Raw genomic sequence first — 14662 nt, forward strand, 5'->3', positions numbered from 1 at the left:
CGGGAGGCCTAACTGGGATAGACACAAAAGATGGGGATGGGGTAGATGATGTCAAACTATCTCGAGGTGGTAATAGTATAACCATGTATCATGTTTTCTTCGCACTTGTCCCTTTCCTACTTGAGTCATGTGACGGGGGTCGAGAAGGGTCAGCGCCACCTGATGACATATCTATATATAGAAAAATAATATTATATCATAAATACTCTAATAAAATATTGGGATCCATGAAAATTAGATAGCTAACAAACTTCCATATGACAACAAAAATAAAATACACTAACAAAGTTTTGAAGTATTAGAAGAAAACTAACATTATAACTGACTAACAAAAATCAACGTCTAATCCTTTTCAGAATTGTAAACTTCAAAGTCATCATCTTCTAATTCCCCTTCATTGTCTTGTTCAATATTGTTTGATTCTCCATTCGAATTAGTTGATTCTTCTTCATTTTTCAACAAATTAGCAGGGTTTACTTCTTCATCACCACCTCTTAAATCTTGCAATCCAAAAATACTTTCAACTTCCATGACTTCGTTGACATGTGACATTTCCTCAACTTGGTAAGGCACATCATCTTGTACATGATCAGATTCTATGTAACCCCTTGGCTTCATTTTAATTGCTACACACCAACCACGTTTGTCCCTTCTTATTGTTGGATATGGCACATAATACACTTGCCTTACATTATGTGCACTGATGAATGGGTCAAACAAATTATAGCTTTTATCCATTCGAATTTCCACTGTGCCATATTAGGATCTACCCTTGTTCCTCTACTCGTTGGATCAAACCAGTGACAATAAAATAATACTACTCTCTTATGATAGGTTGTAGTATTATACTCAATCTCATATATGTGTTGAATGACCCCATAAAAATCATATGCGGCTCCTTCTGTAAGGCCCTTTACGTGAACCCCACTATTTATCGTTTTCTTCCCTTCACTCCATGCTTGAGTATGGAATTTGTACCCATTGACAAAATATGTGTGCTATTCTTTAACGTAACTCGTGGGACCATATGATAAATCCTTTAAGTGTTGGTTTCTCACATTTGTAGGCTCATTTATAACCTACGAATATAAAGAGTATGAACAATTATATTTTTTTACGATAAAGTAGCAAAATAAAATATACAAAAAAACATACTTACTTTTTGCTGGAACTAAGTAGGAAAATCTACATGTAGATTATGAGTAGAGGCATTTGACTGGGATTGCAAGAATGAACTGTCAAAATATAATGTTGCATGAGTCAATTAGGGGGGGATAATGTGAAGATACAACCACAATTATTGAATCCCAAATGGCATACATTGTGAAACTTACTCGAGGTATGGTTTAACTTCAACACAGTTAATCAACACATGAACATGGGCTGAGTCTTTCTCATCGTCAATTAACCAGTGAATTAACTTTTTTTTCCAAAAGGACAACCTTGCTGGTCAAACACTGATAACATTGGTGGGCGTCTTTCAGCTTCAATTGCAATTGGATTCCTAACATTACACGACGACAACATAAAGTTGTTGAAATAATGAGAACAAAAATAAGTTGTCTCATGATGTATATAAGACACTCGTTTAGAATCGTCCATGAATCTACAAATTTTAAAGAAAACCAAGTCATCGTTCATGAACATTAAAAAAAATGCATTTTAAAGAAAATACAATTATCATTTTAATACCTTTCAAATGGATACATCTATCTGTATTGGATTGGTCCACCAAGTCTAGCTTCATACTGTAGATGAATAGGAAGATGCTCCATTGAATAAAAAAACCCAAGGGGAAATGTTCTCTCCAACTTGCACAAAATTAATGGAATATTTTGTTCCATTCTACTCAAGTCATCCTCCATCAAAGTTGTAGAACACAAGTCTTTAAAGAAATGACTTATTTCAATAAGTGGATTTAAGACATTTGGCGACAATGAGATAAAAGCAATAGGAAGTAAGCACTCCATGAAAACATGACAATCATGACTTTTCATCCCATGCATGGTTCCCTTATCAACATTGGCACATTTGGCCAAGTTAGAAGAATAACCATATGGTATTCGTAGTTCTTTTATCCATTGACAAACTGACTTTGTTTGGTCTGCAGTTAGAGTGTAATTTGTTTTTGGCTTTAATAACTTCCCGTTAGCCGTCGACTTCAACTCCAAGTCTTTACGCCTACAATAAAAAGCTAAGTCCATCCTAGCTTTGTCATTTTCTTTTATCTTACCACTGACATTCATCACAGTGTTAAATATGTTGTGAAAGAAATTTTTCTCTATGTGCATAACATCAAGATTATCTCGCAACAAATTATCTTTCCAATAAGGAAGATCCCAAAAGATACTTCTTTTTGTCCAATGGTTCCACTCCCCATATCCATATTTGGTGGTGGCAGATTAGTTTCTGTGACTTTTGGCAAATCCCTAACCCTACACAATACTTTTGTAGGTGTCAACATACACGGTGATTCATATCTTTCTACTTCCCCTTTTTTGAAGGCATTTTTGTTCCTCTGAAATGCATGATTAGTAGGTAAGAACCTACAATGACAGTCAAACCAACAAGTTTTTCCCCCATTTGCCAACTGAAAGGCCTTTGTGTCCTCCATGCAATATGGACATGCAAATCTACCATGTGTCCCCCAACTAGATAACAACCCATAAGCAAGAAAATCATTAATAGTCCACATCAAAGTTGCCCCCATCATGAAATTTTGCTTTCTTGAAACATCGTAAGTCATAACACCACTTCATATTTTTTTCAGATCATCAATCAAAGGTTGTAAATAAACATCAATACCAACCGTTGGATTAAATGGACCTAGTATGACACAACTCAAGAACATGTAAGGTTTAGTCATACACATTTCTAGAGGAATATTGTACGGGGTAACAATGATTGGCCAACAAGAATAAGGTGAAGAGGATGCTTGAATATATGGGTTAAATCCATCTGTGCATAAACCCAGTCGCACATTCTATGGATCAATAGCAAAATCTGCATGTACCCGATCAAAGTGCTTCTAGGCTTCACCATCAAATGGATGACATAACATGCCCAAAGATCTTTTATTCTCATAGTGCCATGACATTTGGCTTGCAGTTTGTATTGATGCAAATAGTCTCTACGACCTTGGTATTATAGGCAAATAAAACATCACCTTTACTAGAACTGGTTTTCTGTTGCTTGTTCCAACAGTCTTGGCACAATACCTGGGCTTGTTACAAAATTTGTATTCGGTTAACGCTACATCATTGTCATAATACAACATGCAACCATCCACACAGCAGTCAATCCCCTTAGGTTCCAATCCCAACTTTGATACTAACCTCTTCGCATCATAAATTTTTTTTGGTAAACCAACTTTTATAGGTGTTGCATCCGAAAGCATTTTTGAAATAAACTCCAAACACTGGTCAGAAACATTCCAATTGGACTTACAACCTAAAAGCCTCACAGATATTGATAATTTTGAGTTTGTTGCCCCTTCGTACAATGGTTCATTCGCCTCCACCAATAAATTGTAAAATCTTTGAGTATCTTCATTTGGAGGTTCTTCCATATTACTTGAGTTTGGAGCTTTAAATGTTTGAGGTTGTCTCAGAGCATCGCACACCATGTCTTGCATTAACATAAATTGTTCATGTTTAGCCACATATTCTGCACTAGTAGAAGCATCCATGTAATTGTTGTCCTCATTTAAATCAACATGCGGCATGTCTTCACCATGATCATTCCAAATCCAATAATTAGACTTGAAACCATTTTTGTATAGGTGAACTTTCACAACTCTATCCTCCAAAATCCTAATACAATTGCATTTAACACACGAGCATCTGATCCCCCCATCATTGTGATAACACTCTTATTGACTAGCTTTCATTACAAACTCTTCAACCCCCTCAACAAAAGACTCTTTCAAACCGCTTCTACCACTATAACATCTATCATACATCCAATGACAATTCCAAACAATATTGTTCGTATTTTGTATATTACAGAAAAACAACAACATTCATGTTTAGTCATACATAATCTTAGAGTGATCTCTATTATTAGTAGCAAGAATTTTAGGTGGAAAAAAAATTGACATACATATAATGTTAGAGTTTGTAAATGAACAAAGCATGAAATATAAATAACATAAACACTATCAGAAATATACTTAGCACATTTAGAATACAAAATTTCGAGCAACCAGAATAACAAAAACCTCAACTAAATTGAATAATAGAACATGTGTGTGAGTAATGAAACAATCACCTACCACAATCTCAACTATCAACCTTGAATAACAAAAAAATTGAAAATTCTTAGTTGAGTTATATACTATTGTAGTCAGACTCATGAGACTTCTTTCTACCTTGCCAACCATTGGTTAGGAGAATTGAAGATTAATTAAAAAGAGAAGTTATTCTCATTGAAGAAAGGTTTCTCTTGAGCTATTATTGAATTTTCATATGTTGATTATTTAAGTTAGGGAACCAAGTGAAATAGGTGTACCATGTTTTGTTTTGTTTTGTTTTTTTGGCACATTGTTTTCAACATTTTTTAATTGGCTAAAATTAAAAAAATTTGTTGCTCACACATGATTTAATTATTATTTATCCTAATTTTTCATAGGTACATAATGAATATAATCGTATAAATAATGAATATTTCCGTAAATGATTATTATGCATTCATTTATTAAAATTTATTTTTCCTTAACATTTTATAACATTCTTATGGTGAATATTACATGACGTCTTTTAACAAAAAAATTATTCTAAATTACTTGTCATTTTACAAATCCAATGAAACATTTTTACACTACACTTGCTTGTTCCTTATAAGAACAACCAAATGTACTATTATTTATGAAATTCAAGATAATAAATTATTGTTTTAATATGTGTCAAAACCTTATATGTCATAATATGAAATGGATGAAATATAAAGTACGAAAATTTTCATAGAGTCTTTTCTTCCGAAAATTAAGGCTCTTTCAATAACTTGTTTTTAATTGTTCTTTTTCATTTATTTAATACATAAGGATTACCCATTTGTAACATAATTACATGGACCAATTAATAAAAAAATATGTAAATTAGTTGGTTTTACGGGGTTTTATTTTTTTTAGTAATATACCAATTTTTGTAAAGGTTAGTACAATCAATTCAATTATATATATATATATAGTATGCTTTTTCACTACTTTGCATAAAATAAAAAATAAAATAAAAACATATTAAGTGGACAATAATTAAAAGCATGTAGTGTCATTATGTTTTTTACAATATTTAAATGTAGTCCGCGCTGGAAACCTCCACATATGACTTTGGAATATATATAGTTATGTCACAACTCTAATTAGGCCCAAAAATTTATAAAAAAAATTATCATCGCCATATATGACTTTGGAACATGAAAGTCATTTCGGCCCAATTAAGGGGCTTAGCCTGTAATCAAAACCTGTAAAACATATTGTGATTGTCAACTAGCCACTATAACTCATTCTATATATATCCATTGAACCATAAAAGGCACTAATAATAAATTTATTGACAACCTTGTGAAACAAGCAAAAGGGTCCTTGTCTTATATATATATATATATATATATATATATATATATATATATATATATATATATATATATATATATATATATATTTAAAAATAGAAAAATCATAAAAGGCAAACAAATAAATTACACGGTAGAGTTCCATATTATAATAATGGACAACGAAATTAAGTAAATAAAATTCCACGGAGATTAAAGTTTGGTGTTTAGTCAATATGAAAAAAGAATTATTTCTTCTTCTTCTTCTTCTTATTATTATTATTATTATTATTATTATTATTATTATTATTATTATTATTATTATTATTATTTTCCTGATATGATTTGTTGAACTTTTTTATACCTTATCTAACTTTAATGTGCAAAATTTCAGTTTGGTATGTCATCTGCATTGGTAACATTTTATGGCCAACTTTTGGAGCAAGACAAATTCAATCAACTTGTATTTATGTCCAAAGGTCATGGATTATACTTAGTGCCACTTGTATAATCCTCTTGCCTATTTATGTATATGCCACTCCAATCTTAAAGTGTATTGGCCAAGACCACAAAATAGTTGATCTTGCTGGAAGATATTCCATACAAGTAATTCCTTACATGTTTTTTTGGGCTATAGCTTTTCCCTTCCAGACACATTTCTTTAGTCCCAAATCAAAGTTGAAGTTATTACGTGCATAGCACTTGCAGTTTTGGTAATACAAAATGTGATGCTTTACATCTTCATAAATGTATTTGGTTGGGGTACAACTTGGATTATACTACTTGCTGGTCTACTAGACAATCCTGTGATTGATATTGGTTCCTATTTTATTTGGTAAGATTATCATGTTGAACTAACTATCATGTCATATCATATCCATTAACAACATAAGAAAAAAAATAACAATAAGAAGAAGATAAAAACAAACCAAAAAATTGAATGAAAACAGAGGAATAGGTCCTTCAAATTCAGATGAATCAAAATCGAAATAGTTAACAAACTTCAAATGCAATATGGAAATGAGAAGTTTTCCAGAAAAACCACTAAAAGAGACACCCAGAAACTCAACATCATAATGGTACTTAATCTGACAAATAGAACACACATATTTTGGGCATTCTTGCATTGATTTAGGGTATCATTTACACAAAAGGTTCCTTATTTACTAGGACCATGACCCCTTATCCCACAATTTCTTGTTTCACTTTGTTTTTTCTCAAAACAAAACACACCAAAACAAATTTAGGACATACCTGTCTCAGCCAAATGACGACGCGCGAATGAGGCAAACAAAACAACATAGAGGACGCACTTATAGGAAGCTGAAATGACACAATGGCAACTTTGGGGGGACGGAGTGACTCTCGCTGCGACATAGGAAATACCAAAACCAATTAGGGTAAACCTCAAAGTGAAATGGGGCAATGATAACCATTACAAGAAAGACAAATTGAAATTATAAACCCAAATACCAACAACAATACGAAAGCGCAAATGGGGCAACCACAAGAGGCTCTCGTCTGGCAAGGAGGAAAGCGCAAATGGGGGAGGAGGCAGAGAAGAATACGAAAACACCACTGACTCAGACGGCTCGGGTAAAGCTCTTTTGTTTTGGGAAATTTTGATTTCCGACGAATCCCTATTCCATGGGTAAAATTTGTCGGAAATATCAATGTTCCCATAGATGAAATTCATTTGCTAATATCCGTCGGAAAATAAAAAAATTTCGACGAAATTGTGTCCGTGGGCAATAGTCCGTCGGAAAACAAGATTTTTCTTGTAGTAACCATTCCATATTTTATAATATTTCTTACTATATATATATATATATATATATATATATCACAAGAATGAGGTGAATTGTGATTTTTACTAAACTTAAAATCTTCTTGAAATACAACAAAAACATCATTTGATGAAGTAAAACTTAAGAAACAAATATCAGATTTTTGTGGGATAGATTTGACGATAGGTTCAGATCTTTGTAAAACAAACATAATTTTTCTAAAGTAAAGGTCAAATTCAAACTCTAAGTCAGTTTAAATAAAAAAGGAGAAAATAAGACACAAGAAATTTATACTAGTTCGTCTCAACCACCGAGACTATGTTCAGTTATTGACAAACCACTAAGTTTCACTAACTTCAATAAGTTAGAAGTATTTCTCACTACCGCTCTTAGCTCCTTAACTCAAGTTCTACACCAAGCTTGTTACAACCAATATTCTTTGTCCTACCAAGTCACTGCTAGGTCTAGCATAAATAAGAAGATTCGTTAGTTTGATAAAATGACTAACACTTTATCATCTTACAAACGGATAAACAATTTCAACACTTAGTCTTTTCTCTCAAGATGAGCAAAGTATTTTGAAAACTTTTATGAACTTTACAAGAATTTACACAAAGAAATTTTTACAAAAAGAATTTGAATAATGAGCACTTCAATTTGTACTTCATGTCTTCAAAACTTCTGGTATATATAGGCCTTCTTCAATCAAGTATTTGTTGTCTCTAAATGGACATATTTCCTCTCTTATACTTGCGTATGAAGAAAATGATTGTTGGAGTATTAAATGCATGTACTTCTTCATGCTATGAAACCACTCTTTGTTGCTTACATGTTGAACACTATAGTAGTAAATCACTTACTTTTTCATAAAAGCAAGTCTGTGCAATAGAAGTCTTCGTTTGATGACGATTAAGGACTTTAGAGCTTGACTTCATTTATTTTCATAGGATTCAACAGATCAAAGGAAAATGGCTCTTCAAAATAGATCTTAGCCATAGAGTATTAAATGAAGTCTTAAATGACATATTTAATGTTGTATCAAACACTACTAGAATTAATAGATTTAACATCGTACAGTTAACATCGGTTATTGGAATAACCGATGTTAACAAACACAAGGTGGCATTTCTGTAAATAAGTTTGGGTAACTAACAACGGTTTTTAAAAAATACTGATGTTAACTACGTTTTCCTTATAAAACCCAAAGGCCAAAAACCCTCTTTCCCCCGCGTGCTCTGTTGACGGACAAACAAAAGCTTTTCTCTACCGCGACTGTGAGCATCAACCCAAGGTACAGCTAGCCAAAAACCCTTCTTGATTTACAATCACAAAGGCCAAATCAAGAAGTTGGTCTACGTTCCTGTCTTGCAGCTCTTGATTTTCAAAAAAAACCCTAACATTATGACAAGTTGTTGCAAGTTCTTGACAAGTTGTTGCAGGTTGTGAGGCATAGAGTTTGAGGGGTGTGGTTGGAGAATTAGCGAAGTTGTTGCAGGTTCATTATGACAAGTTTTGGTTGATGGGTGCTACTACTAGTTACGATAATTACTTGAATTTGGTGGGGAAGTTTCCTTCTATAGAGAAAGATTGGGATTTGCAACTTCTGCCTATTACCTCTGTTAAGCCTCTTTCTGAATCCTATCACCGTCCCAGGTCCAGGTAAAACACGCTTTTTAAATTTTATAATAATTCCATTTCGTGAACTTTGGTGTCATTTATGTGCTTATGTTGATTACTTTTTAAATTTTTAATATATACCAAAGTTTGAAGCTCGAGTTTGAGTGTTTTTTTTAGGATGTTAGAAATGTTAGTTGGAGGATTTCAATCCGCAAACTTTCTTTTTTCCTTTCATCCTTTTCCCAACAACTGGATGTATCTTATATCTCCTTCGAGTTTAAGTGTGTTAACTTTTTTATTTATTAATTTATTATTTTTCGTAGGATAAGCCTTGTTAATTTGAATTAAGTGTCTTAACATTTTTTGTCTTGACATTTTTGCTTGAGCTCTTCACATGCATTGATTCAGGGACAATTAATAACTAGGCTTTCATCCATAAATTGAATTATTACATCCACTATCCACATGAACATTTATGATTGGCAATTTTGCCTGAGAATCACATGGACGAGTCCAACATACTCTGGCAATTAAATATTAAAAAAATTAGCCTTTGTCATAGGCATATGTGAGAAAACAAAACCAATGAACGTTAATTATACTCCTTATGGGGAATAAAAAAATATCCTAAGTGCACTTGCAGCTCTTCTTCCTCTGTTCAATTCTCATAAACATCTTCCTCCATATCCTGCACTTCTAAACAACGCTTGCTTTATGTCTTCAAAACTCAGCATCGTCCTTTGCTCCGATTCCTATTACATAAAAAACAGGATAATAGCATTGATTAAACTGCGCTTCAATCAAAAAACACCATATAGGATGAATAGAAAATATGAAACTAAATAAGATATATTAGGCAGTGCCCAAAACCCATGGTAGTAATGTACCTCTGAGCATGAAGCCTGCATTGTGAAATCATTGAAACAGCTAATAACACATTGTTGAATCTCTAGGCCTAATGCTTTCAGAGTGTTTACAGTAGATAGTATCAAGCCTGGCTTCCCTACACAGCAAATTTCCACTCGGGTGTCCACACTCCTCTCCACCTCAAACTGCAAAGACCAATATAGGAAAATATAAAAATCAATGCAAGACTGCACCATTATTTCAAAAAGATCTATTAGAGAAATTATTACATGTTTGAGGACCATTATATTTTAATCAATCTCCATGTGACACATAGCTGAGTCTTATTAACACTTTTTGGTAAATTGAAAATTTCAATTTTATATCACATGAAGATTGGTCAGAGTCGAAGGACTACGTAGTAATTTCTTCTTGGAGGTGATAGGGAAAATCCATACCTTGGGTGAATTTCTCACTAGGATTTCATTTGGTTTTACATCTTTGAAAATGCCTGCCATGTTTGAATCTACTTCTACTTCTTGCCGCAGATTGTTGATCTTCTCCAGAAGTTCTTTCATGTAATCAATAGTGTCTCCAAGTATAGATGTTCTATCCATATGTGATATGCATTCAACACAACAAATTAGATCTACACATTATGTAAGTATAGCTCTCATTGAATGAATGACTCTCACTCACTGCATAGTGCATACCTTACTAAGAAATGGAGGGGTATTGAGTGGAGTATCAAGGGTGCTATAGAATGAATCCATAATCTGTGGTGATGATTCATCAAGTAAGGAGCCATAGATTTCACTGAAGGGGTAGTCGTTATTGTAAGTTTGAGGAACTTTTTGACCACAAGAAGAGTTTGGAAGGTAAGGTACAGAGTTTTGATCAAAACAGTCAAAACTCCAACCATTAAAGAATTGTTTTTCTTCTGTTCTTGGATTGGTGTCCTATGTTTCTCTTCTTAGAGTCATTAATTCCTCCAAGAAATCCTGGTCATAAAACTCCATATCTCTCTCTTTCTTTCTCTAAATGTTTGTGTGTGTATGTTGTGAATATGCTAATTCTTTAAGAAACACACCTTTTGAGTTTTGAGAATACGTAGGGTACTATATAAGGATGAAGAAGTATTTAAATAGGGGAATACAGCGAGGCTTGTGGCGTATGGATTATTATATGCAATGTAGTATGATGATGATGTATTCATTAGAACCTATAGTCTAAGACAGAGAAATGGAACCTATAGTGGTTTAAACTTTAAACGCTAGGATTTGGCTCCTCTCAAGTGAATTAGTGCACTTTAGAGGAATAAGTATGGATACAACTATTGCTTTAAAAACACAACAGATGAGATTTTAATAAAAAGGACCAAACTTAGATACTGTTCTATAGATACTTTTGGTGTTCTTGTATATGTTGACCTTTAATGTGAACCTTTATTGTGTGGGTTAAACTCCAATTCTTATTAGAGGACTATACCAAAAGCACCTAAAGAACTACATCTAAGTTATGTTCCAAATAAAAATCAAGTACATGCATAGCAACTCTAAAGTAAAGTTGTTTCAAATTTACAATCTCTACTGCTGATTTTCTACTCTGTGTGTAAGTGTAAGTGCACTTTTTTTTTTTTTTAATGCAACCTTCATTTTAGAATAGCCGGGTTATTATTTGAGATGACAATGTTAACTGAGTGTTTGTGTTTGTGTTTTCCATCAACCCAAAGGCCAAATCAAGAAGTTGTTACAAATTTACAATCTCTACTCTGTTAACTGCGTGTTTTCCACGACCATGCTTGCGATGACAATGTTGTTCTTGTTGAAGTTTCAGGCTAAGTTCGTGCTTTCCATCCACCACACACTAGATCTCCAATTGTGAAACACCCAAAGGGTTTGTGTTTCCCTCTGCCTTTTTTTGGGAATAATAGTAAAGCACTTGCATTCAGTTTGTGTATATTGATGATTTAACTGTGTTAATAGTGCCACGACTTGAATGAGATAGTTAGATAACCTAGTTTCTACAAGCTCTAGAACCACGCCTCTTGCTTTCTCTAGAAACTAGCTAGAAATACGGTGAGGGAATTAGTCATATAAGTAGTAAAGTAGTTTTTATTTATAAGCAATAATGATTTCATTGGAAACACAAGTAGTGCTGGAAAATAAAATATACTAACAAGTTCCTGCTTTGCACCACCAGAGACATTAATTACAGACCATAAAGTGAAACACTTAACTGAGATGTGAGCAAGAATAAGTCTACCAAATAGAAAAATGAATCTTACTCTATACAATCAAACGACTGCATATGATAAGTCTAGCTACCAAATATAAGTAGTAAAGTAGTGAGTAACTCAGTTAAATAATTACCGTTTGGAACGAAGATAAAATAAAGATTCAAGCAATAAATGATAAATATTTTTTGTTTACTATTACTTGTGTACAGAAATCACTGCTTTCAGCAACACCGGTGCAAAGTTTGAGGGACTAAATACAAAGATATTGGGTGTTGCAATGGACAGTGTGGTGAGTTTGTTTCAATCCTTTTTTTAAAGCACAAAGCAAGTTTCTAGAATGAGCAGTCAGTTAATTGTACTTGTGTGTGTACTATATAAAATTTAATTTAAATATTAGGGGCAGCAAATTAGAAAAAAGGTTGGGTTAGTTGATCACCTGAAATGTAATATTAGGGACATGCCCTCTTTCACCAAATGTACAGATCACAATTTGAGGTTGGTACCAAGTGGCAAAAGTATCATCAATATGATTGATAGGTGCATGCATGTATTCCTTTCCAGTTAAACCTATTAACTTCAATGATTATATTCTGCCAAGTGGTCCAATTTGAGGTTTAAGTGTAATGCAAACAAACTTTATTAGGATAGCCTCTCCTCTGAAACGCTATTAAAACTGTTTAAATGAAATTAATTGGGATATTGTATTTGTTTACATATTGTAATATTCTGGTGGGGAAACAAATTAGTTTTGGGTATAGCCATTCTTATGCTTTTTTAGTACCAGATGTGCTTCGATGGGGGTATATTTGCCCAATCCATGCACCTTTCTAATAAATTCTTGTCCAATTTAGGCTTTGGTTTGAGAGCAAGTTGTTTGGTGTTCATAAGTGCCATTTGATAACCTTAATTAACAGTGAAAATGTAAAACTGGAAAATGAGAGGAGGTAAATACTAATTATAAGCTTCTCTGTTCAATTTACTGCATAGAAATCTCAATAGCCAACAGTAGTAAGGGTTGTAAAACCTTTCAACTATTTCATGGCTTTGTCATCTGTATCCCTTTGATTTCAACCCGTTCTGCATAAGTGCTGAAATTTGAATATACATAAACATGGGGTGTGAATCTTTGAGTGAAGGAACTTCATTTTGTTATTTTGTAGTTGCTGCAACATATATATATATATATATATATATATATATATATATAAAATCTGAAATTAAACATGTTAGGCGTACGTAGTAACTCTGAGCACAGTCAAATTATCTATATAATATACAATGATGATAGTCTCAACTAAATTAAAAAAGTTTAATACGTGTTGATGTATGCATCATAGAGGACTGCGGTAAAGGATTAAAGGGGAAAACAAAGCTAATAGATCTAACTTTCAGCTTCATTCATGCATATTTAATTAGTTATTTATATATTGATATTAATTTTTTATTGTAACTGAATGCAATTCTGTTATGACAGAATTTGTTTGCTGCATAGTGGAATTAACAAGTTTGTGGAATTGGTTGTAATTGTGCGTTGCTAATGGCTCCCGGCTGCTGATACATTATCCCGGCTATGGCATTTCAGATATCCTCTCAAAGGTAATTGGCCTTCATTGTATTTCCTGTTGGCCTGTTATAGTTATTGTTAGCTTCTTTTATAGGGCCTGTAGTGTTGTCCTACTTCTCTGATTTGCTATTGCTATCAATGTAACCTAATTAATAATTTAGGTACAACAATAAGTATCAACAACTATAAAAAATATATTAATGATTAAAATTATGATAAAATACATACAACAATAAGTATCACTAAGAGGCCTAACCACCTCAAGGAATTTGTGTAAGAGACAAGCAACAATACATCCCTACTATCCTTCCACTAAACCACTATCACCACCAGAAAATAACAGAATTATGAGAATTCTATTATTCTATCTTTGTAATAATGCGTTAAGGCAGCAACACTAGGTGTTTAAGCTCCATTATAAATAATATAATACAGTAAGCTAAGCTAGGAATTGATACAAGAGAAGAATTATGAAAGTATTTGTTAGTATAGTTTAGCTGAGCATAATGTAGTCATGTTCCCACCAGAATGACTCTAAATTGTCCTATAACTTTTGTATAAAACCGAACGTATTACACGTTTCATTATATTTTCAAACTATTAAATATACTTATTTTTTTGTTTGATACTTCTATTATAAAACTGTAAGATGATTATTAGGAAGATGTTATCAAGGTTGCTCATAGTTTAAAGTACTCACTTGCTTTAGGTTCCCAAATAAACATCCATAGCCTCAAGTCTCAACCAACAGTATAATTAATAATTACAAGAAAAGTACACTGAATTCCATAATAAGGAGAGAGATAAGAAATTATGAACAGAATGAAAAGCATAAACATCCTTGTCCAGTGATAATCCAAATTTGACATTGCATCTATGGATTTCTTCCATGAGTTAACAAAGGTGAGTTGAAGGATCAACCCCAACTGCCACGTGAGTTGAAGGATCAACCCGAAAACCCTTACAAAGCTCCTTTATCAAACCCTCACCACCCAGTTTACCGGTGATCACTGGTAACAAATCCTCAAATTCAACACTACCCTTGCCAATCCTAGCCAT

General features: G+C 33.0%; 1 protein-coding gene across 1 annotated transcript; it reads right to left on the reverse strand.

Annotated features, from left to right (window-relative positions):
• Nucleotides 1-9619: 9619 nt before the first annotated feature.
• LOC100787171 (transcription factor bHLH93) lies at nt 9620-14662 on the reverse strand. The gene is made up of 4 exons (XM_006603342.4): nt 14503-14662; nt 10259-10449; nt 9842-10006; nt 9620-9706 (listed from the first exon to the last, which is right to left on the reverse strand). Exons 1-4 carry the CDS (start codon nt 14660-14662, stop codon nt 9620-9622), a joined length of 603 nt encoding a protein of 200 aa, XP_006603405.1.

Source organism: Glycine max, chromosome 18, assembly GCF_000004515.6.
Source record: "Glycine max cultivar Williams 82 chromosome 18, Glycine_max_v4.0, whole genome shotgun sequence".
In the NCBI taxonomy this organism is placed as follows: domain Eukaryota; kingdom Viridiplantae; phylum Streptophyta; class Magnoliopsida; order Fabales; family Fabaceae; genus Glycine; species Glycine max.

Excerpts from the sequence above, each read along its gene's own strand:
- LOC100787171 (XM_006603342.4), bottom strand. The coding sequence starts at position 14,662 with ATGGCTAGGATTGGCAAGGGTAGTGTTGAATTTGAGGATTTGTTACCA. Across the intron at positions 10,450-14,502 it reads TGATCCTTCAACTCACCTTT|ATCTAATTTGTTGTGTTGAA; the intron begins GTTAACTCATGG and ends CATAATGTGTAG. Across the intron at positions 9,707-9,841 it reads TGCAGGCTTCATGCTCAGAG|GAATCGGAGCAAAGGACGAT; the intron begins GTACATTACTAC and ends TTTATGTAATAG.